The sequence below is a fragment of the Antechinus flavipes genome, chromosome 2 (genome assembly GCF_016432865.1).
Source record: "Antechinus flavipes isolate AdamAnt ecotype Samford, QLD, Australia chromosome 2, AdamAnt_v2, whole genome shotgun sequence".
Lineage (NCBI taxonomy): Eukaryota > Metazoa > Chordata > Mammalia > Dasyuromorphia > Dasyuridae > Antechinus > Antechinus flavipes.
In genome coordinates, this window is record NC_067399.1 from 538,658,968 (window position 1) to 538,685,377 (window position 26,410).

The window sequence follows — 26,410 nt, forward strand, 5'->3', positions numbered from 1 at the left end:
AACATGAATTAAGAAGCCATCAATGACTGATAACTGATTAATGCATCCCTCTTCCCAGTCAACATCTGTATTACAACAGGGGCTTTCAATGCCTTCACAAGTAATAAGGGGTGAATCATTTAGCCTCTTGGGGCTCAGTTTCTTTATATGTAAAAAAGAAAAGGGTTAGAGTAGACAATCACTAAGCTCCCCTGCAAATTCTAAATCCTAAGATTTAATGAATGATCTCCCAGGTTTGTTCCAGTTCTAACATTCTATGATTTTGTGGAGATTTCCAGTCTTGGGACATATCCAGGTAGATAGAGACTTGAGATATGGATATACATATGGCTATGAGCTGTGACTAATAGACACTATGAAATATTCTTTGTAAAAATTCTTCTTAACAAACACATAATGATGAATTGCCAGTTATTTACTCTTTACCTTTCCTTTATTATAAAGACAAGTGATCATTTCAGGGGAAAACCATATAGAAACCAAAGCAGAACCAGTTCTTAAAGTTAAATTTCAATAATTTGGTTCATAAAATCAATAACATAGCCACATGCATGAAGCAAAACATGAGTGTTTGGAAAGCAATTCATGTAGAAATCCCCCTCTTCCTTCCCCTCCCCAATTCTAAAGGAATCAGGTTCTAAATGACCTGACTCTGAATGAATCAGCAGCATGATTAACCAAAGGAGCTAAGATGTGTTTTGTCCTTATGAGGAAAAGGATAGAGTCTCTAGTGTTGTCTGGAGGGTCCATAATGCTGTACTTTATCTTAACTGCACCAAAGCTGGAGTATTGTGTCCAGGTCTAGACATGGCACTTTAGGGGTGACCAGAAAAGTGAGAAGGTCAAGAACATGCAATACTATGATCAGATAAAGAAGCTGGGTCTGGTGAAGAGAAAACTCTGAAGAGGGTGAGTTGCCTCTCTTCAAATATCTGAATGGTCACCATGTCAAAGACGATTTGGCTTTGTTCTATGGAGCAAAGGCAGGGACAACAAAAGGAAGTTAGAGGAAGGTAGATTTCACCTCAATACAGAGGATAAAATTCCATCAGGGCTGTCCAAAAAGGGAATGCTCTGATCCATGAGGGTAGTGAGCCTTCCATCATTGGTCTTAAGCAGGGGCTGGATGATAGACATATCAAGGAATAGAAGGTGCCATTAAAGCTCAAAGGATCGGCAAGATTTTCAGAGGCCTATGAAGCCATCCCTTCCTTCTGCTGCTTACCTGTGGGTAATTGTAGACATCATAAACTCCAGGAGGAACTGGTACATGGGCACTGGCAAAGATCCGTTTACTTCCAGACTTAGTACTATAGAGCTGGGCCACTTCAGGCTCTGAGCCTAGAATAGGCACATCCAACATGTCTGCCACAGCTAAATCATCTTTGTGGATGAGCCCGCCAACAATGTACGCATCCTTTCCTTGGATGAGATTTTTTATTCTTTTGATTGTCTGGGGACTGTACTTGAGATGACTGGCCAGGCACATACAATGTCCCTGTGGAAAGATAACATTATTCTTGTTAAAAGGTGTTCTTCCCATTCCATGCCCCTAATTTATAATGTTGCACACAATAAATACATTATTAATAGCAGGCTGGGTTATGACCTATCCTGTAGTTTAGCAGTTTAAATTGATAAAAGCTGTTGGGGTGAGGCTCCATAATCGTTCACATCTTTAGTGTGTTGGGAATGGGCTCACTGGGAATAGAACTAATTACTACACATCTGTATTTATTTGATCCACGTGGAATTATCCTTCTGTCAGTCGGAAAAGAGGCTGGCGGCCTTTGGATAATAGTGATTCATCTCAGCAACACTTCTGGCATGGTTTAACACTAAAGTGCCTGGAAAATCAATACCAAAAAATGAAGAAAAAAGCCCAATAGGAGAGAATATATCTCACCACACTATGTACAAAATGAAGCACTCTTTAAATGGTTTTTCAGAAAGAAGGCACTTGGAGTATCCCCTCCCCCTCACCCCCATCCACTAGAGAGCCCAATTTCATGGAGTATGCTTTTTTGCTATAGTTATCATGGATCAAGTCCTTTTCTCTGCAGATGATTTGAGGAGGGGAAAGAACCTGGATTTTCCAACAGGCATCAAATTCATTTTCAAATGGAAAACCCCTTTTCATATTTGTTTTTGACAATGAGACATATGAATTTAACAATTCATATGACTTCCTTGTAAGATCCTAGGTAACCATATTTCACACCCTCTATAGTAGGGGTTCTTAAGTGGCTTTCATGGATGACTCCTTAGTAAGCCATGGTTAAATTTTAGGGGTTCTATGAACTTAGATGGGAAGATTTATAAATTCAATTCCAACCCCAGCCTCCAATAATCTCTAAATGGAATTAGGTATTTCCTTTAATTATTTAAAAATATTGTTCTAAGTAGAGATCCAAAGGCTTCACTAGATTGCCAGAGGGGTTCCTATTTTCCTAGTAGGTGAGAGAAGGAAATAAGCATTTATATAGGAAAGACTATTTGCCAGGCATTGTTCTAAATACAGACTTTACCTTATTTGATCCTCACCACAATTCTGGGAAGTAGATGTAATTATCTCCATTTTAGAGTTAAAGAGTTTGAGGCAAACAGGAGATAAGTGAGGGTTCACACTATTAGTAAGTGTATAAGACTGGACTTGAACTCAAGTCTTCCTGATTCCAAGTCTGGATCTGGCCTGCACCCCTTACCTGCCTCCCTAGAAACAAAAAATCCAAAGACCTGGATAGGGAATAATGCTATTTGGGGATGACCAACTATGAATAATTTTTAACACCATTGAAAAGTACCTTGATAACTTACTATTAATTGCATCATTGAAAATTAATTAAATTGCAATATTCAAATGTCGTACAACTAATATAACATGTAGAATCTAGGGAATCTTGGAATCCTACAACTATGATCATATATAGAATCATGGGACCCTAAAGCTAGAATAGGTCTCATAGGACCTCCACTGGGATAGCAACATGATATGGAAGTGGGTTCAGATTTCGAGATCCTGGATTTGAATCCCTTTCCTTCCACTTAATCAACTGTGTGATCTTGGGCAAATCATTTGACTTTTTAAAACATCATTTCCCTCATATTTAGATGAAGGAGTTGGACTAGATGATCCCTCATATCACTTCAGGCCCTGAACTGATGGATGACTATGAACAAGAAGCTACATAGTCCCAAAGCTTACTGTTCAACCATCTTGTTGAGACATTGATCTATTTCTTTATTTTTAATAATAGTTTTTTTATTTTTAAAATATATGCAAAAATAGTTTTCAACATTCACCTCTGTAAAACCTTGTGTTTCAAATTTTTCTCCTTCCCCATCCTTCACCCCACACCCCCACATAGCAAGTAATCCTATATAAATTAAACTTGTGGGTCTATTTTATTTCTAACCCAATCCTAGAAAAATATCAGTAATCATCTACAATAGATAAGGAGCCATTAGAGGTTTTGGAGATAAGTCTTTTTCATATCTCTGAAAAGGACCTTAGAGTTCATCTATTCTGGATTCTTAATTAATTATACATATGAGAAACTTTAAATCTGGGCTAGTAGAAGGACTTGTTCATTAAAGCCAGTCCACAACAGAGTTAAGACTAGAACATTAATTTTGAAAACCAGAACTCTCTCATTCCATTATACCACCTTACCTCCTGGAGAAATAAGATATGAAAGAATGGAGAGTAATGCCATTTGGGAATCATCATCTATGTACTACTTTGTAAAACAAAGGTAGAAGGAACCTTCCTTCTAAGGTTATTATGAGGATGTCAGTTGTTTTAGTCCTGCCTGTCTCTTTGTGTTCAACATTTGGGTTTTTCTTGACAAAGATATTAGAGTGGTTTGCTATTTCTTTTTCCAGCTCATTTTACAGATGAGGAAACTGAGGTAAACAAGGTTAAATGATTTGTCCAAGGTCACACAGATAGTAAATGTCTGAGGCTGTATTTGAACTCAGGTCTTCCTGAATCTAGACCTAGTGCTCTATCCACTGTGCCATCTAGCTACCTGTTATAGGGATAACATGAAATGATAATTGTAAAGGGTTTTGCAAATCTTAAAACACTATATAAAAATTAACTTTAAAAAATGTTTATCTGAGAAAGCAATCTTAGGAAATCCTATTGGTTTCCTACTGTTAGTTTTCTCTTTCTTTCATTTCCTCTGTAGTGAAGGTGATGAGGAAGGAGTAAGAAAGAAGCAAAATCAATTTTTGTTAATTAAAAATAAATTTTTTTAAAAAATGAAATCTTAAAGTTCACTTGTTGAATCTGTAAGGAACTAAATGCTACTTCTGGATAATTTTGGATTTTTCAGTCTGATTGACTATATTTTAAACCTTCCCATTTTAAGGGTTGCTTTGCTTCCTTTCCCAATGAGGTGGAGCACAAGACTACTGGAGACCCATTGTTGGTAGCTACAGATACTTGATTTATCTGGGATGCTCACAGAAATATTCCAAGAACAGCAGTTTTTTAGTACTATTTTAGTTTTGTAAAATCATCATTCTCTCCATTTTATCAATAAAGAAATAGAAAGTCTAGAGCACTGATCTTAAACTCAAATAGAAATGGGACCCCCAAACCATCCCTGCCAGCCACATATTAACTTTGAAAAATATATATTAATATTAGCAATGTTTTATTGTATTTTTATTCATTTTGTTAAATAGTTTACAATAACATTTCAATTTATTTTGGGCTGCACATATGGCCCACAGGCCATGTGTTAGATACTTGTGGTCTAAAGTGTTTGGGGGAGATAATCCAACAAATGGCAAAAGGAAGAACAGAATTCCATGTGGAATTTTTTCCTTTTAAAGTTCTGTGTTTTATGCATCCCAAACTACCATTCTGCATGGAAATCATCATCTTTTTTTTGTCCCTACTGAGCACTTTGTCTTTCTCTTGTGGTACTTTATATACTCTAGCTGGAATTATGTTTATTTATGGACATAACATTTTTTTTTACTACATAATGTTTAAGGGTAGAAATCTTATGTAATTTTTCTTTCTATCTATTCCCTAATGGGGCAGGTAGATAGTGCAGTGTAATAAGTGCTAGGCCTGCAATCAGGAAGTCTCATCTTACTGAGTTTATATCTGACCTCACATGCTTAATAGCTGAATGACCCTGAGCTAGTCACTTTACCCCATTTGCCTCAGTTTCTTCATTTGTCAAATGAGCTGGAGGAGAAAATGGCAAACTACTCCAATAAATCTGCCAAGAAAACCCTAAGTAGGTTTGAAGAATTGGACATAACTGAAAAAAGACTGAACAAAATAGCTACATAGTGCTTTATAAATAGTAGATATTTAATAAGTGCTTATTGAACAAATGAATGAAGAATAAAATATATAGACCCTGTTCCTGAACCTCTGTCAGGGAAAGGAAGGAATGTAGGTTATTGCCAACAGGTCTTGTCTGGACATATAGAGACAAATAATTGTGCTCTCTACAATGGACCACTGCTACAATGGACTACAAGGCTCTTTTACTTTGGACTAATATAAATGTCCCAAAGCTAAAATACCTTTTCAGAATTGTGTCAGCATTAAAGTGTCATAGAAAATGTTCTTCCTTACTTTTTTTTTTCTTTTTCTGACAAGTCAGGTATCATTTAATTGCTTATTTATCACTTCCTTAAAAGATTAATGACTCAAAAATATTGACATGTGATACAATAGTGCATTTTGTCATTATAGATTCAACTTTGTGTTGTCTCTGGGGCAGGCCTAAAAAACATTTTGGCATTTTTTTCCATTCAATGGCTTATTTTTTTTTTTGGAACAGTATTTCATTTTGGCTTTTTTTTTTTTTTAAAGGGGAGAGTTGCTTTTTAAGCTACTAAAAATCAGCATTGTCACAATTGCATGTCTCTATTTAGAAGGTTAAAAAGCAATAATTGAACACAAAGAGAAGGTGGTTTCTTTCTTTTTTTTTTTTTTAAAGGTCAATTGCATGTAAATAGATTAGTTGCTCAAATAATCTAAATTAGAATAGGAAGAGGGGAAAGGACTGTGATTTCATCAGTATGGAGAACTCCCAGAGTTGGCAAACTTGATCTACTAATACAAGTCAATATCTCTGTAACTTAAGAGTCTTAGCTGCCTAGAATATGTAAAACTTAAATGTTTTTGTCCAGAGTCATAGAGCCAGTGAATGTGTCAGAAGGGACTTTGAATCCAGGTGCTCTCAACTTTGATGCCAGCTCTCTATCAACTGTATGATGCCATGAAGGGTCAGATATTTTAAAAAATGATCATCTGCAATACTTCCATTCAAAAAGGTGTAGACATGAAATATAATTCTGTTGCACCAGTGAGGATCATCCAAGATCTATTAAAATGTCCACCAGCTCAAGACCACCAGCTGAGCAGACATCAAAGACAGGGTTTACAGCATAGCATTCCTTAGATAGACATCCAAGGAGCTTGGAGCTAAAAGGGACTTTTTGAAATGTAGCCATTGTAATGGCCACCAGAAGTTTATAAATGAAGAAGGAGGTTACTTTCAGTGAAGTGACTCAATCATCGTAACTCAATGAATTAATGTCAGAATAATAGATGGAATCTAGGTTTGATTCCCAGTAGGAATTCATTAAGCACCCACTAAGTGCTTAGCACTATGCTGGGAATAGAAAGATAAAATAAAACAGTTCCTATCCTCAATGGGCTTTCATTCTATCTAGGAGAACAATATGTACTTATTCAGGTCAATACAAAATATATACAAAAGAATTTTCAAAGAGGGCATCTATTAGACTTCAGGGGAGTTTGTGAGTAATACTGAAGGGATTCCCAAACCCTAAAAATCCTTAAAGGAGAGATTCTCCTTGAACTCTGTGTCTGTGGGGACCCCACCTGAGGACAAACATCTTCATTCTGTAACTTAGGTGGGGCTGGTTGAGTTCCTAGTTGGAGATATCAATCCTGTTGAAATGGAAAAACACTCATTCAATTCTAACATTTTTCCAATTCCAGCCCAAGCTGAAATCCAGCTTGTAGGTAAAAAGAGCCAATTTGGAACTCCACCCACTAGCCCCATCAAGAGCAAACCCCAGCTTGTAGCCAAGGCTTATAAAAACTTCAACTTGGAACAACTCTTTGCAGAGGTTCTAACATGCTATGCCATGCCAAGGAAACCTCTGCCCACTGGATGATATTCTCTTCTGGTGCTACCCTCTCTTTATGCTCACCTATTTCCCTAACAAAACTTTATGCCTCTCTGTCAAGAATTCTTTACTTCACAATGCCTATAATAAACCTTTTTCTTCAGTCTAGCCTTTTTGGCTCTGTAATTCCTTTACAGAGAATCCCTGTGCCACCAGAAGGGAGTCCCCAAAACTCCCTACCCTTGCACCAAATCCCAAGGAGTTGCAGGGGAGCCAAACCTCTCCATTTGGTTCCCTGAACCCTGAACCTGCCACTAGACCTTATCATTTAACTCCCTGACCACCAGGAACCCTAATCTCGCTTTGGTTCCCTAAATCTGGACCTCCTCATTTGGTTCCCAAACCTAAACCTCATCAATATTGGTTTCAGAAGAAGGGTAAAGAAGAATGGGAGACATACACTGGAGGGATTTGGATGTGTGTGAGGAATTAGGGAGTGATGGTCATCGATGGGAGCTTTGGCCTAGGCAGAAAATCACAGTAATCACAGGGTAGTGTATTATCTTTTCCTTCACATGTAGCAAAGGAAAAGGAAATTTTGGTTTATGTCCCTGAAATAGAGTTGAGAGGAGGTAAAGATGGGAAGAGTCTTCTGATTCTTGGACAATGATTTTTTTTCCTTGGGGGGAGAGGGAGGAGCAACTAGATAGCACAGTGGATAGAACACCTGCCCTGAAGTCAGGAGGATCTGAGTTTAATCCAGCCTCAGACATTCATCACTTACTAGCTGTGCGACCTTGGACAAGCCACTAAAGTCCTTTTGCATACAGACACATGCACCCACTTTTAAAAAATTATTTTTTCCATAACATCTTACTCCATGTTTATACCCGAGGAGCAAAAGGGAGTGGTCATAAAGACACTGAACCTGTGATTTAATTGACATAAGAACTACTGCTATAGAAATATTTTCTACCAATGTGGAATGGAAATTCATCGGCAATTTGTTGCCTTCTAAGACAGTTCCCTGGGGGCAATGAGAAATTAGGTGACTTGCTATTGCTCTCATAGTTAGCATGTTCAGAAGTAAGTCTTGAACTTTAAATCCCACCCTCTATGGACAGGCACTCTTGCCCAGGCCTCCCAGGAGGTTGCAATTCCCACACCACGTTTCACTCCAGCCTTCCTTACCACCTAGCACCTTGGTGGCAAGAGCCTTGATACTATCAACAAAGTAACTGATCCAATACTTCCTTCTTCCTGTTGAAGAGGAAGCATTTTTTTTTTCATTATCATTAAGTGGTTAGGATGGTGGGAACCACTCCTCACATCAAGGCTCCTGCCTAATGCCTGCTCATCCCCTTTTTATCATTCCTAACAGTTCCCTTCCCCCTCATATGAGCTTCTTGAGGGCAGGAGCTATATACTTTTGAATTGTTGTATCTATCAGCACTCAGCATAATATCTGTCACCAAGTAGATACTCAATAAATACTTGTTATATTTATTTTATTAAAAAGAATTAATTGAACTACTAGGCATTGAAGCATTGATGAGTATAATTCTCTCCCTAATCCAATACTTTAGTAACTCCCAAATTTCCACATAATAAACTTGGGGAAATAGATTTAAGCAGAGAGCAAAAGATAAGCTAGTAATGAACAAACAGTCCCCAGGAATACAAGTGACACCCTTGACCTTGTCCTTGTCTTCTCCCTTTCCATTGATCCCTTTCCCCAATTCTCCAAATCCAGACTTTTTGGCAGTCCTAAAGCAGGAATGATATAACTGAAAAAGGAAATGGATTTATTTTATTTCAAAGTATTTGGTGATTTCTCTGTAGTATATGAAGAGGAGGGAAGATTACACTAGTAGATAAAAAAGTCAACGTTAGTAGACTGGACTTGCAGAAGCAAATGAGGAAGAACGCTACCATTAGAAAAGAAATTTAAGATATTTAAAGAAAAAAATGCTTTACAAAAAATTTATATAATTCTCATTGGACTTGTAACCTGAATTCCTGCAGAACTCAAATCCCAGCTTAAACACTTAGTGGCAGCATGTTTCTGGGAAACCCAGTTAAGCACTCTAAGTCTCAATTTCCTTAAATGTAAAATGGAGATAACAATGTTTAGACTCTTCTACACTCACAAGGTTGTTGCATAAAGAACATTGTGTAAATCTTAAGACACTTTAGACCTATAGGCTAATATTATCCTTATTTCTTTTACATGGAGAATTTGTGGAGTACTACTTGGAAAACAGAATCCGAGAACTTTTCTGAACTATTAGGGTACCCTCAAAACTGTTCTTCCTTATGCGAGCTAAGTTACCCAGTGAGTAGAACACTAGAGCTGGGGTCAGGAAGATTTGAAGGCAAAAAAAAAAGGTTTAAACCCTATGTGGTCTTGGCAAAGTCATGGAATCACTACCTATATCAGTTTTTCCACTTGTAAAATGGGGATAATAAATCATACCTACCTTATAGGACTATTTCAAGAATCAAATGAAATAACTTTTATAAAGTACTTATAAAGTGCTATATAATTGCTAGGTACCATCAATATAATTGCTAAGTATCATCATCATCATCATCATCATCATCATCATCATCATCATCATCATCATTCCTCCTGCCTGCTTTTCAAAGGTTCTTGTTCAGATTTACTCTAAATTGATCCAGCCCAATTTAAAACCACCTTTTAGCAGCTATAAATTTTAGAAAAATCTAAACATCCAACAGGACAGGAAGATGATGCAACAGATAGAGTGTTGGGCCTGCAATCAGGAAGACCTATCATCCTGAGTTCAAATTTGGCCTTAGATACTTTCTAACTGGGACCCTAGGCAAATCACTTAACCCTTTTTGCCTCAGTTTTCTCATTTGTAAAATAATGTGGAGAAGTAAATGCCAAACCACTCCACTATCTTTGCCAAGAAAACTCTGTATGGAGTCACAAAGAAGGATATCATTGAAATGACCAAACAACAGTGACAGCATATTCAGAATTTGAAATAAGAGCATAGTGGAGTACTAGCTGGGAGCTAGTAACCTGGGCTCTTAGACCAAATGGCACCAGTGGATGAACCTATTTGTGACTTATTATCACCATCTATACAATGATGAAGTGGATAAGGTTCCTGCTAACTAAATTTTCTATATTTCTAAGTGGCTCTTGTTTTTGATTAATACTGCCTAGTTCTTATAAATCTATCTGATATCCCAGTTGTCAAAATTGAATGATGGGCAAGAAATAGGCTGGGCTGGGTTACCTCAACTAAGTCTATAAAGCTAAACTGGGATATTTATTTCCCAGACACTAACTAGCAGTCTAATCAGTAAAGCTGTTAAACTTGCAATAATATTTCACTGATGTGTACCCAAGCGTTACAAGTTATAAAATTTCCAATTTAATTTTACTGCATCCCTGAAGCTGTAGTAATTAGAAGACAAACTCACAGGGAAGAAGTCTATAGCTTCAGGGGAGAGAATTCTGAACCTGTCCTTCGGGTCACCTATGTCCTTAGGGTTTCCAGTTATGACAGCTGGCTGTAGACCCAGCAATGTATTATAATAACCCAATAATTCCTCAGGCGGGTGAAAGGGGCAGATGTAGATGACTTCCACGTTGGCATCTAAAAACAATGGGCATAGCGTTAATTATTGGGAAAAAAAGGTTAACAATATTGTGAAACATGGTATCTGACTGTCTCAAAGTAGCTTAAAATAAAGAACACTTTCAAAAGCTATGCAGGAGTTAATTTAGATTGATTTTCTTCAACTCTTACCAATCTAACAGACGTTGAGGTATTTTAGCATTTCTCTGAATAAGCAATGAAGAATAATGATAAATAAAGTAGAAATGGTTATTCCTGCAGGAGGAGGAATGTAAAGGACCATACAGCTACATATTCCAATAGTATACAGGGATTTTGTTTCCAAGTCCCAGACACTTCGGGGGAAAATTACATATTACTTTAAGAATGCATCCCATTAACTTTAGCACATTATAAAACTGAGCTGTTATGGTAATGCTAATTCCTTTTCTTTGTCTGGACTCAACATGACCAATCCACATTAATGTCTTTTCCAAATAAAAAGATAAACAGTTGGATGGTTCCAATCACAGTGATTATTCCAAGGATCCAACCATCTCTCTGCTTTATATCCTTCAAAGGAGCATGTGACTTAAATGACACAGCTAATGATTCTTGGTTTACAAGACACTTTGTCCTAATCTGAGTATTCTCATATTTTCCCCTATCAAGTTGGTTAAAATTCTCATATTGTGAGATATTTGGTATACAGAGAGAACTGATAATTAAACATTCTATCCAACATGGTGTTGAAAACTCTTTGAGATTTCTCACTGCGTGGTACAGCTGTCTTTAAGCAAGACAGTAATATCTGTGAATAGGCTAACCAGGTTATTATAAGCCAATGGAGTCAGAATATTTTCTCAGTAAAAATTGGGTCAAAGGAAGAAGTGGACATACTGAGATGCATTGGTCATCTGAAACCCCATATCCTGTGTGAATCACCCCCAACTATTCCAACCCTCATTGATCTCCATTCTCCTCCCTTCTGAACATCTACTTGTATGTGTGTATATTGTATATACACACATATAAACATTTATATTTGTATTATATATACATGTGTGTATCTATATATATATATATATATATATATATACATAAAACATTGATATGTATATGCATACTCCTTTTATGACACAGACATGGTACTGATACCTAAACCAGGTAGGCTGAAAACAGAGAAAGAAAATTATAGACCAATCTCCCTAATGAATATTGATGCTAAAATCTTAAATAAAATATTAGCAAAAAGATTACAGAAAATCATCCCCAGGATAATACACTATGACCAAGTAGGATTTATACCAGGAATGCAGGGCTGGTTCACTATTAGGAAAACTATTAACATAATTGATTATATCAATAACCAACCAAACAAAAACCATATGATCATCTCAATAGATGCAGAAAAAGCATTTGATAAAATCCAACAGCCATTCCTAATAAAAACACTTGAGAGCATAGGAATAAAAGGACTTTTCCTTAAAATAGTCAGGAGCATATATTTAAAACCTTCAGTAAGCATCATATGCAATGGGGAAAAACTGGAACCTTTCCCAGTAAGATCTGGAGTGAAGCAAGGTTGCCCACTATCACCATTATTATTCAATATTGTATTAGAAATACTAGCCTCTGCAATAAGAGTCGAGAAAGAGATTAAAGGAATTAGAGTAGGCAATGAGGAAACCAAACTATCACTCTTTGCAGATGATATGATGGTATACCTAGAGAACCCCAGAGATTCTACTAAAAAGCTATTAGAAATAATTCATAATTTTAGCAAAGGAGCAGGATATGTATATGCATAGGTTTATATATACACACAAAGCAGTTCTTTCTGATGTGTTAATTTAGTCTTCGAACAACAACAGAAACTTTATGAGCAAATTCCATGTTTTTGCATGTCTCTACAATGTCTAGCATAAGCTTAGGCATATTGCAGGTGCTTAAAAATATTTTTTTGATTGATTTAAAGCTAGGGAAAATGGAAGAAAAGCTGGAAAATAGGAAGTCTTCCATGTTTAAAAGGATACTCATTGACAAATCTTGTATAATTCCAGAATCAGATTTCCATATCAAGATCATAAATGATAAACTGGGAAAGACTAAATAACTTATTTAGGTCCTCAATAGTTTAATTTGGAACCTTGTGTTTTGTATTTTCACAGCCATTACAATCTTACCAATGGCACTGGCAATGTCAAGGGCAATCAAATGTGCCATAATGTTCTGAAAACTCTCAAACATAAAAGAGTGGGAAGCAATTAAATATATAGGAAGAATTCGAAGGAAAGAAAAACATGTGAATACATGAACCATTTCATTTTTTAAATGAAGGAATTTCCAGAGCAAAACTAATGTGGGTGATTTTCCCTTTCTTCCCTTTCTTCCCTTTCTTCCCTTTCTTCTAGAAAAAAATTCAAATTACACAACCACATGGCATCCATTCAGATTGATCATCAAGCTGCAAACATTCAAAAATTCATTGTTAGGTAGTTTTGGAAAGTAGTTAAGATGGAGATTACAGTTTCTTTGTTAATCAATATTCAATATCACATTCAGTCAGTCTCTCACTTATTACTCTTCCCAGGAATTGAAAGCATTAACAATGGAGGCTTCTAATAGATACTAGCTGACCTCCATCAGCCAATATTGGAATAACAGGTATTACTTACATTTATGGAATTTTCCTAGTGCCTTTCCTGTCCCCATCCAACCTAGATAAGCTAAATAACTGCAAAGAGGAGATAGATATTTTCATACTGGGGAGTCTTGAAGAAAGGGATCTTTACCAGATTTTCTGGTATTTCTTTTTTTCCTGTCTTATTTTATATGAATGAGTACTTTGTTTCCTTTGATCTACTCTCCCTGAAGATCTATGACCTCTTTCTGAAGAGGATGAATAGCAGTAATACTACCATTGTCTAGGAAGAAAAGGCTTCAATCAACTCTATATTCTCCCATAGGTTACTCATAGCTAGAAGAAGCTCCATGGCAGGCAAGATCTCTGGCTGAACTATTTAAGATGGAAGCCTAACATCTCTTTTACATAATCCTGTGTGAAGAAAATCTTTTATAAAAAGTTCTATAGTAGTGATTCAGACTATGAGAAGTGGGGCAGCTGGGTGGTGCAATGGATAGAACACTGGGATTGGAGTCAGGAAGAACTTCCTAAGTTCAAATCTGGCTTCACATACTTACTAGCTGTGTGACCCTGGACAAGTCACTTAATCTTGTTTGCCTCAGTTTCCTCTCTGTAAAATGAGATGGAGAAGGAAATGGCAACCCACTCCACAGTATCTTTGTCTAGAAAACTTCAAAGAGGGTCATGAAGAGTTGGATGCAATTAAACAACAATAACAGGTTATACTTGAGCATCATGGATATATTTAGCTATTAAAAAAACAAAATTAAAACAAAATCTGTTATCTATTGCATTTATATAGGTTCCACCTAGTCAGATTTTTAGTTCCAATTGCTCAGAACTAACAAATCAATCTTAAGGTCTTTAAAATTCTGTATTGCAGCAAAACAGTATTAGTGCCTAGATAATAGATTAAAGCAATTATACTATTATTTTAGGACACTGTAAATTTCCAGAATAGATATATTTTTGTTACCAAATGGCATTTATGAAATAATAATGATGCTGAAATATATATGAATCATGTAAAGTATGTCATTCCAGGGAGCCAGCTAAGTTGGTCATTGATAAATTAAAATTCTTCACTATTTTGCTTAAAGAAGGACTTGGGAGAAACTATTGCACCAACAAAACTAAGGCAATTCTTACTTGATAACAAAGACTAAAAATGGTGTAATTTTTTCTTTTCAAGGAGTTTTCTGCCTAGGTCCAGAAATTTTACCCAGTGTTCCTTCTTGACAATCTGTACTTCTTATCTTTCATACCTAACTCATAACACTGGGCTTTAGAAAACATCACCCAAAGCTACTTCTCTCCACAAATTGCAAGCATCTTCCTCATCTTTCATTCGAAAATTGCTTGTTATTTCTTTTCTTCCAAATTGTTGGCTAGAAAGAATGCAATGACCCAAAAAGGTTTCAAAACTCTGACTTTAGGGACTCATTGTTCAAGCTGACATTCGCATTTTAAGCAATTCTTGATTAGATCTTTTTTTTTTTTTACCTGCTAAAAATTAAAAGGTTATTTTTTTAAAGGATCACTTTTATTTGACCCATTTTCTTTAACTACTTATTCTGCAATGGAGCCACAGTGCTGTATTGTAGTACATTACATTAATTTCCAAGGTAATAGACTGCCAGTGACATAAATAGAGAATTATGAGCTCATTGAAGGATTCTGAAGAAGAAAAAGCTCCTGGCCTAGAGAAAAATGTTCTTCTAAATCTGGATGAAAGTTAATTTAAAGTATAAACAATTGATAAGGGAGGGTTTTGTTTATTTTTGGTTAAAAATTTTAATTGGAATTGATTTCACCATGAAACCTGCATCTTAAAAATAAAACATGCAATTATTCTTTAATTGAAAAATCTTGTTCATTTACAGATATATGTTAGAATCAGAATTAACCCTTATGCTACATTTTAAATTTGAAAAATATTATACATTTACTAATTCATCCAAATGAACATTTTAGAAAACTGTATTCAAGTGAAAGCATTTACTATACCTAGTATATCACACAATCTTCCCAGCTGCAAATTTTGTTGCACATGGAAATCAACAGCATTTTCCCGTACATATTTGTTATATCCTAAAAAAAAACACAAAGAAAGTGTCAAAATCTGGAAAGATGTAGTTGTCAAAGCATTTGCAAAAATTGCAAAAAATCCATTGAGTCACAAGATAAATCACAATACGTTTCCAGGAATGCTATTTGATTTTCTGTGACACATCTTACAGAAATGATACAATCTTAAGAATGAGGTTCATGCTCTTTGGAAAATTAAGCATTATTTCGAAATATGTACCAAGGAGCTGATTCTGGAAATAGGAAGGTTCAGCATTTCGGGGATGAGGGGTCTTTGTTTTTTAAATAATAGCAGTAAAACTGCCAGGAATCAGGTCATAACATAGAAAATTTCTGATGCTTAAATCTGAATGTTTATAATAGGATGTGGTATGCACAAACTGAGATATCAAACACTGGATCACTGGGCTTTGAAAAATATTTATCTCCTGTATCACGGCATTTTGAAAACCTTTCCCAGATTCATTCTGAACTGACAGCCAGATTTCAGATAAACCTCTTGCTGTCAAGTATGTGGATTTACTAATACCAAGTACTAAAGAAATATGCTTCTGGACTTAGCTAGAGGAACTCTCAACCTTGAAAAGCTAAAAGGTGAAAACAGCTACTTTGTCAGGACTAAGGAAAACTCCATAGAGAATACATTTGCTTTACTTTTTCAGTTCTTTCATCTGGTTCTGTTGAAAATAATACAGGAAGAAAAAGCCTATGGGTCACAATGGTCCAACATTCTACCAATGCCATAGAAAATGACAGCAATATTTTCTTCTAGTTTTTAGGTGATTCAAAGACCATGAATCAAAAAGCTAATTTAAAAGGCAAAAATATATCTGTAGGCTGGACTACTTCTGTTTGTAAGTTATTCAACATTTGTGGGCATAACTTTTTTTTTTTTTTAATTCAACAGCTTTTCACATTTAGAAGAGACGCTTCAATGCCTCCTTGTGGTTACTGAGTCCAAACACATGTCTCAAATTAAAATACTCCAGATTAAATGACTTTATGTTACTAAATCTTCAAGGTGTTTCTAAGATTGTTTTTTTTTTAAATATAAGGACACTTATGATTCCACTTTTAGGGTTTTTCAGATAAAACTGACTGTGATCATTGCATTGGTTCCTTGCACTGGTGCCAGTGTTTAAGCACCAGATAGAATTTTGAAATGAAGTGATTTATAATTTGTTGCTTTAATCTTTGCTTCTATGCCTACACATTTAAGAAATGAAAATGGCAACAGAGAGTAAAAAGAACAAACAGAATGGTTCATGAAAATATTTTCACTTCTTAAAGTGGAAATCCACTTGACATATAAAATTAGAAATGTTAAAAAGAAAACTATTAATAAACTCCAAATTCTACCACCAGAAATGTTTGGATTTTGGTAATTAGTTGGATGCTTCTCTAGGCTGATCTCACAGAATCACAGAAATTGAGATTTGGAATGGAACTCTGAGGTCAACTGGTCCAACCTACACACCAAAAGAGTTCTCATTGTAACATACCCAAAGAGCTGCTGATCAACCTCTGAACATTTCAAAGGTAGAGGAGCCCACCTCCTCTCAAGAGAGCCCATTCCACTTTCAGATCCTTTTTAATTAGTAGAAAATTTTTCCTGACAAGATGCCTACATTTTGATTTCTCCAATTTCCACCCATGGCTCCTGGTTCAACCTCCTGGGGCCAATTAGCCTGAGTCTGATTTCTCTTCCACAAAAAAATCCTTCAAATATTTGAATTCAGCTTTTATGGCTCTTCTCCAGGCTAAACATATCCAGTTATTTTGACCAATACTTCCTCTCTCATAACTAGAGGCCCTTTGCTATTCTGATTAACCTCGTCTCTTTTGGATGTTCTCCAGTTTACTTACTGATGCTCAAAAAGAGATTGAGTGTTGGATAAGCAACATGGCACAATGAGAAGAACACTAACTCTGGAGCCCAAAGACCTGGGTTTATTCATTCCTACCTTTGACATTTACTACTGTGCAAACAGAAGCAAATCACTTCCCCTTCCCCTGGACCTCAGTTTTTTTATCTAAAATGAAGAGAATGAATCAAATGACTTTTGGGTTCTCTTCCAATTCTAGACACTATGACTATTGATAAGGCAAGACCTTGTGTGTGTGGTGGGCGCAAGAAGAGGAGATGCCTAAAGAACCAAGAATGGGTGGTCACATCCCTTTAATAACTATTGATAATAAAGAAATAAAAACATTAGTTTTTCTTTCCAAATAAAAAAATGTTTCAGAATATGTCTGAAAGCATTCTCCAAATGCAACTTCTTTTAAAAACAAAGATGAAATCAGATTTCTTGCTGTCTTGGAGAGGGGGAAAGGGAGAGAGGGAAGAAGAAAAAATTAGAACTCAAAATCTTATAAAATTAATTTTGAAAACTGTCTTTACATGTAATAGGAAAAATAAGATTCTATTTACATTTCTCAAAAAGAAAAAATAAAGATAAAACATATTAAAAGAGATTTCATTAAAAAAAATCTAATTTACAAAATAAAAGATGGCTGATCACTCTGTTGTCAAGCCTGCATCTTTTGACCGAAGAAATCTATCTGGATTATGTAATTGGGGGTTGGCTTTTCCAAGAGATTGAATGCTAACCATGATAGTGGCTTTAGGACATTGGTAGTATCGTGTCTACACTATTTCATTCTATCTGTGACAGACCCTATCACTTATTTGCCAATTCCCAACAAACCCCTGGTTCACACTGACTTGACGATGTTTGTGCCTTCCCTGCCGGGCTTTTGGTCCATCCCCGCGCCCCTCCCCCGCCCCCGCCCCGTATGCATTAGGCTGGCCAGCACAGACTGGGCCGGAGTACTCCGCCGGGCCGGCCTCTTCAGCTTGCCCGGGGCCCTCCTTCCAGCTGCCCGCGCGTGGACCTGAATGGCCCCCTGGGGAGTCTGAACGCCGGAGCAATGGCCACACCACCAGTCACGAGGGCAGCTCCCCTGAAGAGGCCGAGTCACAAAGACCTGCTTTCACATGGCTCTCAGACGCCCACCGGCCGCGCGACCAGCACTAGCCGCTGACCCTCTGCTTGCCTCAGTTTCCTCATCTGCAAAATGAGGTTAATAATAATAGCACCTCAAGGTTGTTGAGAGGGTCAAATATAATAAAAACTACAACAAAACGCTTAGCAAAGTGCCGGCACAGAGTAAGCACCAGAGAAATGTTAGCCGCATTATAATGAGGATTATTAGTGATGAAGATCCTGATAACGGATCCTCAGAGATTTAAGGTAGTTTTCCTGTTAGTAGATGCTGGTGTCAAGATTTGAAACCAGGTGTTCTGGGATCCCCTCTCCCCCCCCCCTCCGTCTGATAGTTCTGTTGCTAGTTTAAGGCCCCACGTGCATTGCATCAGTTTGTTCTGGCTGCCCTCGCCAAAGTTTTTTCTTTCTCCTTTTTTTGGAGGGGGAGAGAGGAGAGAGGAGGGGAGCTGAAAAGACCAGGGGAGAAGGCAGGAAGTAGTGCTGTGCACCTGAGGCCTTTAATAAATATCTGCTGACTGGAATTAATTTTCGGATGTGTGTGTGTGTGTGTGTGTGTGTGTGTGTGTGTGTGTGTGTGTGTTTATTTAAGTATCATTAAGTATTAGACTGGTATTTTATTTAAGTAAAAGGAATAGGCTTGTGGTGCAATGGATAGAAAGTCAGGTCTCACTCATGTCAGAAAGATCTAAATTCAACTCCATTCTCAGATACTTACTAGCTATGTGACCCTGGGCAAGTCGATTAATAACTATTTGCCTCAGTTTCCTCATCAGTGAAGTGGGTATAATTATAGCACCTATTTCCTAGGGTGTTTGTGAGGATCAAATGAAATAATAAAGGGCCTAGCACTTAGGAAGTACTATATGTATTAGCTTTGATACAATATCCTCATCTGTAAATGAGGATAATAATAGCACCTACCTATAATTATAATAATTTATACAATGTTATTATAGTATATGATAATACTTATTAATAACTATGTTAAATATTACTATATTATAAATATTATAATTATTATAGGTACCAGTACCCACCTATTACAACACTTACTTGTAATAATAATATATAACATTACATTATAGAATATATTATTCTATTTTAGAATATTAAAATGTTACTATATTATATTATTGTATATAGTATCAAAATAAAATTAAATATATCAATTTATATACCACTATATTATATATAATATTATATACTGACAAAAATTTATTATATTATTGAATGTAATCAAATATAATATGCAATGTAAACAACATTAAATATATTATGTTGATATATTAATCTTATATTTTACTATTATATTAATAAATAATAATATATTATTATAGGTAACTGCTATTATTATTATTATTAAGTGTGAAGGCCATCCTATAATCTGGGCTTCTAGAAAGAGCTATTTCTTTGTAGATATATCTGCATTATGTCCAGCATAGTATGGCTCACAAATTATATAATGATTAAATAATACATAAGAGGAGTCATTATAACTCCTTTATTATAATATTATAATGACTTTAGTATATTAAATATTTATTTTAGGGGACACATATCAACATTATTCTCTCTCAGAAACAGCACATGAAGTAGACAAGACTATTACCATTAAAAAATATCTTAGAAAGTGATCATCTGGTATGACTCCCTCATTTTACTGATAAGGAAACTGAGCTCCGGAAAAACTGATTTATGCAAAACTCACACATTAAAGAATTGAAGAAATTAGAACCAGAACTCAGGTGTTCTGATATCTAATCTGTTCTTCTTCCAATATGCCAAAGTGTGTCAAAATGGACAAAAACAATCCAAGAAGCTAGATATATAAACTATTCCAGACCTCATAATACCAGTTTTGACCTACACAGAGCATAAGGGGACTCAATCAACACAGTACCTATTTTTGTCTCTCCCAATAAAAAAGATTTTTTTTAATAGTTTCTGTTAGAAACTTAATAATCATCAGCAAAGATAAAACAATATACAAATAAGTAGTAAAATCTTATCTAAAACCCTTAACATTTAACTAAATGAATGATTAACAAGAAATGCTTTTGATCCAAGGGAAGATTTAGCAGTTCAAGAAGACTTTTTGACCCCCAAAGACTTCAATACATTTGGTGAAAAACTGTCATCAGAGAGATCTTAGTACAAACCCATAGTCTCTGCTTATGGGCTGTTATAAATCTGTTTGAGGCAAATACCTGGCATGGCCAATAAACTGGATACGGTGATCACTCTTGCCAGTCTAAGTGTCCTAATCAATGGAGATTAAAACAAGAATTTTAAAGTTTCTACAAGTCCAAAGTCAAGTGAACATTGATCTTCCTTCATTTTCATAGAAACAAATGAGGAAAAATGAAAGAGATATCATTTGTATTTACATGCACTTAATGTCTAATTTGTTGGGGCAAGAGGTAGAAAAAAAGAAGGGGCTGTACTCCTTATATTCCTCCTTTTTTTGTAATTAAAAAAATTTAAACTTAAATACAGAATGAGAAGAGAAAAAACAAAACGTCATACCCCACAGAACATGAGAGGATTCAATTTAAAACAATTTTCATTTCAGAAAAACTTATATAAAAAATACTACATATTATTTTCAAAGCTGCCTAGCTTTGCTTTCTTGCTGGTTTTCTTTTGTTCTCTGCTGTATACTTTTCACATTTTTTTTCTCTTTGCCTCTCCAAAGGCGGATATAATTAAGCATGGATATGTATACACACATACATATACATAGATCTCTAATAAACATACATATATCATATATGTATGCAGATAGATATGGTTATATACACACACACTCATCTATATGCATATATATATATATATATATATATACACACACACAAACACACACACACACATATATATATATGAAAGATTTTACTATACTTATTTCCACCAGTTATTTGTTTCTTGACGGTGGATAGCATCTTCCTTCATAGGTCCAAATTTTTCCATGTTTTTCTAAATCAACTGGTTCATCATTTCCTGTATCACAACAATATTCCAACCCATTTTATCTGAAAGATTACCTATGAAAGTTTTTTTCCCAGTTTTTTGCATTTCTCCTATTCTTGGCTATATAGGTTTTGTTTATAAAATAAAATTTTAATTTAAAGTAATTGAAATTATCTTTTTTATACTTCAAAATGCTTTCCCTTATAATATAGTTTAAGGGCTGATATTGCTGACTACTTCCTTTACATCTCCTTTTCCTGGTTTCTTTGAAGTTCCTGGCCCTTTGCTCTTACAAATGCACTTTATTATTATTTGTTCTAACTCAGTAAAATAGTTTTTAACAATTTAATTGGTATGACATTGAATAACCAGGTTAGGTAAATTTTGTTTATTTCACCTACCCAAGAACAATAAATATTACTTTAATTATTTAGATCTGAGTTTATTTTATAAAAAGTGCCATATTTTTATATTCATATAGTTCCTAGGTCCGTTTTGGCAAGTATAAATTTAGGTATTTTATACTGCCTAAGTATTTTAAATGGTCTAAAGCAATACTGAATAATATTGCTGACTCACAGTGTAGTGTCTCTATTTTTTGCTTTTGAGTAAATCTATTTTAACTTTTGTCTGAGATAATTATTACTATCTCTGCTTTTTAAACATAAATTCTATTACAGCCTTTTATTTTATCTTTGTGTGTCTCTCATCTTTATAATGTTTCCTGAAAGCAACATATTATTGAATTCAAAATTTTAAACTATTATTCATTTCTGGGTTTCTTTTTTTGTGTGTAAATTCATCCCATTCACGTTCTAAGCTACAATTACTTGTGTATTTTCCTTCTTCCTATTTTTTCTCAGTATCCTTCCCACCCTATTTATGCTATCTCTTTTCACAACTACTTTATTTCTACTTGTTATCTTGCTCTCCTATTCCTTCACCTACTCATCTCTCTAAAAGTCCCTTCATCCTCTTCCTCCACAGTATGCCTTTGCCACTTATTTATTTCTAAATTTAGAAGACCTTATATCTATGGAGGTACATACATACACACACACACATATGTATGTACATATTTTTCCATCTTTAACCCATTCCTGTTGAGAATAAGTTTCCAGCAGTACCTGCCTCTAGCTTCTTCTATATCAATTTTTTTCTTTTATCTCTCTTTTGTATGAGATAATTATACCTTTTTAATCTGTCCAGAAACAATTTCATTTTTTTGGAATCATCCCATCTACTCAGCTCAGCCCAAGCCTTTCTTTCAAACTACACAAATAATGACAATCATAAGATTACTGCTAATATTTTCACATATATGAAGTAAACAATTCGGCCTTAGTTGAATCTCTTATTAGTCTTTAATCTTTATATTTCTCCATATTATATGTTGAATTTCTCCTTAAGTTCTGATGGTTTTGTCACAAAAACCTGAAAATCTTTCAGTTGTTAAATGTTCTTTTTTTTCCATTCAGGATTATACTTAACTTTGCTGGGTAAGTTACCCTTGGTTATAACCCCAGCTCTTTCACTCTAAGACATATAGTACTCCAAGACCTACTATCCTTCAATGTAGTACTTGCCTTTATATCCCTTTTAATCATGTTTTTTTTTAAATTGGTGCTAAAATTGCGACTAAATATAGAGAACCAAATAAAATTTTCTTTCCCCAATTTCTACTACCCCAAACCAAATCAGATCTTAAAGGGTGAGTCGAATTGAGAAGGGAGACAAATAATTGGAGGTTTAATTGGCTGATCGCTGCCTAACGTACCTAGTAACAACATCAGAGCCATATAATTGGCACATCTCTTTTAATGCTGATACATTAAAGAATGCCACAGAATGTAAAGCAGCACGAAGGCTGAATCCAAAGATAGGAACACAGAGGTTAAAGGGAGATGTAGGAGGAACCAGGCCAACCATAGTGGAAGAGTTAGTTAAGGTGATGACAGCATGACTATTTACTCTAAAGATCTCTTGTTTTCCAACTAGAACACTCATTCCCCTGTGGCAGTCTTGCTTATTTGACTACTTAAAATAGAATCCAGTATAATCTGTGTACCATAGCAGGTTACTTTATTCTGATCATTACCAGAAAAAAATTATAAGATATCTATACTATCATTATTATGGGAAAATTACTTTAAAAACCTATAATGTTAAATCAGGAGATCTTTCTTTAACATTCGAAAAAAGTCATTCTCTCACCTCTTCAGAGGATTTCAAGGCCAATTTATTTAACCTAATAGGCATTGGTGCCCCACCTACATCTTAACCCAATAATACTGAAAGGAAAAAAAGAACCTTGTTTGAAATACTCTAACAGGCAAATCAATTCTACTTTCTAGAAATGTTGCTGTTCATTTCATTAGTGTTGCTAATGATCATAGATGCACTAACAAATCAAAAAAAAAATCCTTAGTTTAAAATATAATGCAGGAACCATTCAAAAGAAAAAGTCCTACTATATGTTAAAATAATTCTAGTGGCATTTTTTATGATAGCAAAGAATTGAAAACAACATAGATGACCATTGATCGGAAAATGGCTAAGCAAATTATAATATATGAATATAATAGAATATGCCTTCATTAAAAGGCATAAAATGAGATGATTACAGAGATGCATAGAAATATTTACATAAACTGATGCAAAATGAAGTCAGCAGAGCCAAAAAAGCTTGATAAACAATGACTCAATGTAAATGAAGAGAATAATCACATGCAAAATATCAAAAAGTGAATGTTTGCAAAATTATAAAGAATGTGTATAATTCAAACAAAAAGATATGAAAGGACACTCCTAACCCATCTCTTTGTGAAAGCGGGGAATCCACAGGTATTATACATTGAACATGTTTTTAGACTTCTTCAATTCATGAATCAGTTGTGCTAATTTTTTTTCACTCTTTTTCTTTTTTGGGGATTTAAAAAGTTTTATTGTTATATGGAATAGCTCTTAGAAAGAAGGAGAGATAACCTGGGAAAAACTCTAATGATATGAAAACTAAAAAATCAATAACATTTATTAAAAATTAAATAATATAAATTGTGGGGATATCATGGAAGGGTGACCATCCTTTTCAAATCTGATATCATTTTTATACATGTAGTTATCTGTGTGTGTGCAAAAATGCATGAGCAAACAGCCAATTGCCTACATCTGCCACACAGTTTACAATATCAGTTATTTGCTCTTCATTTTGAGGGTTCAAATAAGCCACTGCAACACTAATTAGCCAACTACAGGGGGAATTATTGCTGGATTTAGCTCTAACAGATGATTAATTGTAAAAAATTTTGCAAACTAAAAAAGTGATAGAGAAGGATGTGACTTACTAACTGTCTTCTTAAACTTTCCCTTCTGGAGTAGGGGAATGGGGATGCAAGCAAAGAGAGAAATCTGATTTTAATAATCTCAATCTTGGAAATGAAAATATGGTATTGAGTAGATGTGTGTGTGTGTGTGTGTGTGTGTGTGTGTGTGTGTGTGTGTGTATACGTAGCAATATGTTTGGAGGGCTGGACCATTTGACTCTCACTTCCATTCTCTTGAATTGAACAGGTAAGTCCCTTGGACACTCAACAAAAGGAGTCATGGTGTGGATGGCTGAAATCTAGTCAGGCTATTCCTAGAGAGAAATTGTGCATAAGGTTAAAAAAATGAATAATCATAAAAGTATAGGATCATGGTTGCCATGTTATTTAATATAATTTAGTGTGCTCAAATTATTTTATAAAACTCAAATCAAAGGTTATTGAATGAGGATTATTTGATCAAAGGCCAGTTTAGGCTCTGAGTGAAAATAGGTAATTAGGCTTTCTAAAAAATGCTCAATTAAAAAAAAGAGCTTGTTTTGATCTCTTAGATAAATGTGTAATTAGCAGCTTTTCCTTTAAAATGGATTTCATGTTTTCCACAGACCAGAATGATCTTCAAAATTATTATGCATTTATATAAATGGGAAATGTGTTATCTAGGAGAAATTGATTTTAAAACCAAATCCAAAGTATTAAGCAAACACATTTTAAATTTCCAGATATCTTCCCTTTTAAAATTCCAGGAGAAGACAGATTAGATCACTGATCATTGTCCACCAAGTTTTGGCTTTCTAGCTGAGTTGGGGGAGGTCACAGTAGGAGAGAGGGATCACTAAGAACTCATTTCTTTTCTGTCACATCCCACTGCACAGTAAACCAGGTACATCTAGCTAAAAATGAGGAGCATCAAATTCTGAGTGTGTTGTTATACTGGCCTATTCCCATTTTATTTTCTCCACTTCTGAACTCCTAAACAGCAGGAAGAAAAGTACTTTCTGTTCCTAACTTTGAATGAAATGAAGATAACAATAATAAAAAAATCTCAGCCATGATGTCAGATCAAGTCTTAGTTTGCCAAATTTTGAGGATTTCCAGGACTGCAATTAGTCACAGAAGCACAAAAGACATTTGCACCTTATTCTAAGGGCTCATGTCAGCTAATTGTGCCTGCAATGAGCCACTCTGGATGCAATCAATTACAAGGGCAATTTCTGTGTGAACTAATTTGGTGTGCAAATGCAGGCCCCCCAAAATAGAGACCTGAGGGAAACCTGGCTCATATTCACATCTATCATATTTTACTAAACCATCTTATGTCTATATCCTCAGAAGGAAGTCATTTCAGACTTCAGCTACAGATTAAAAAGTCACAGATTATATGGGACTCAGATATGTCTTTAATTTTTATACAGATCCAAACACATTACAGCAGATCATTTCTCTATTGAATAGCAGTTCCTTTATAGACACAAGGAAATATTTCCTTAACTAACATAAGATTATAGATTCAGATGAAATATGGGGATACTGACCTATTGCTAATATTTAGGATTTTGTCCTTAATTTTAAGATGTACTTAAATTTTATTTTACAATGGACATTTCAACACTAATATTTACTTTTCAAACAAAATTTTCTTTT

At 35.1% G+C, this 26,410-nt stretch overlaps 1 protein-coding gene across 1 annotated transcript in view; it reads right to left on the reverse strand.

Moving 5' to 3' along the window:
- The window catches only part of IQCH (IQ motif containing H), a 295,121-nt gene that overhangs the window by 106,442 nt on the left and 162,269 nt on the right, over positions 1 to 26,410 (reverse strand). The window contains exons 11-13 of the mRNA XM_051980800.1: positions 15,388 to 15,471; positions 10,597 to 10,772; positions 1,226 to 1,498 (exon numbers count right to left, since the gene is read on the reverse strand). Coding sequence (XP_051836760.1) covers positions 1,226 to 1,498; positions 10,597 to 10,772; positions 15,388 to 15,471 — 533 coding nt within the window. The remainder of the gene's footprint in view (positions 1 to 1,225; positions 1,499 to 10,596; positions 10,773 to 15,387; positions 15,472 to 26,410) is intronic.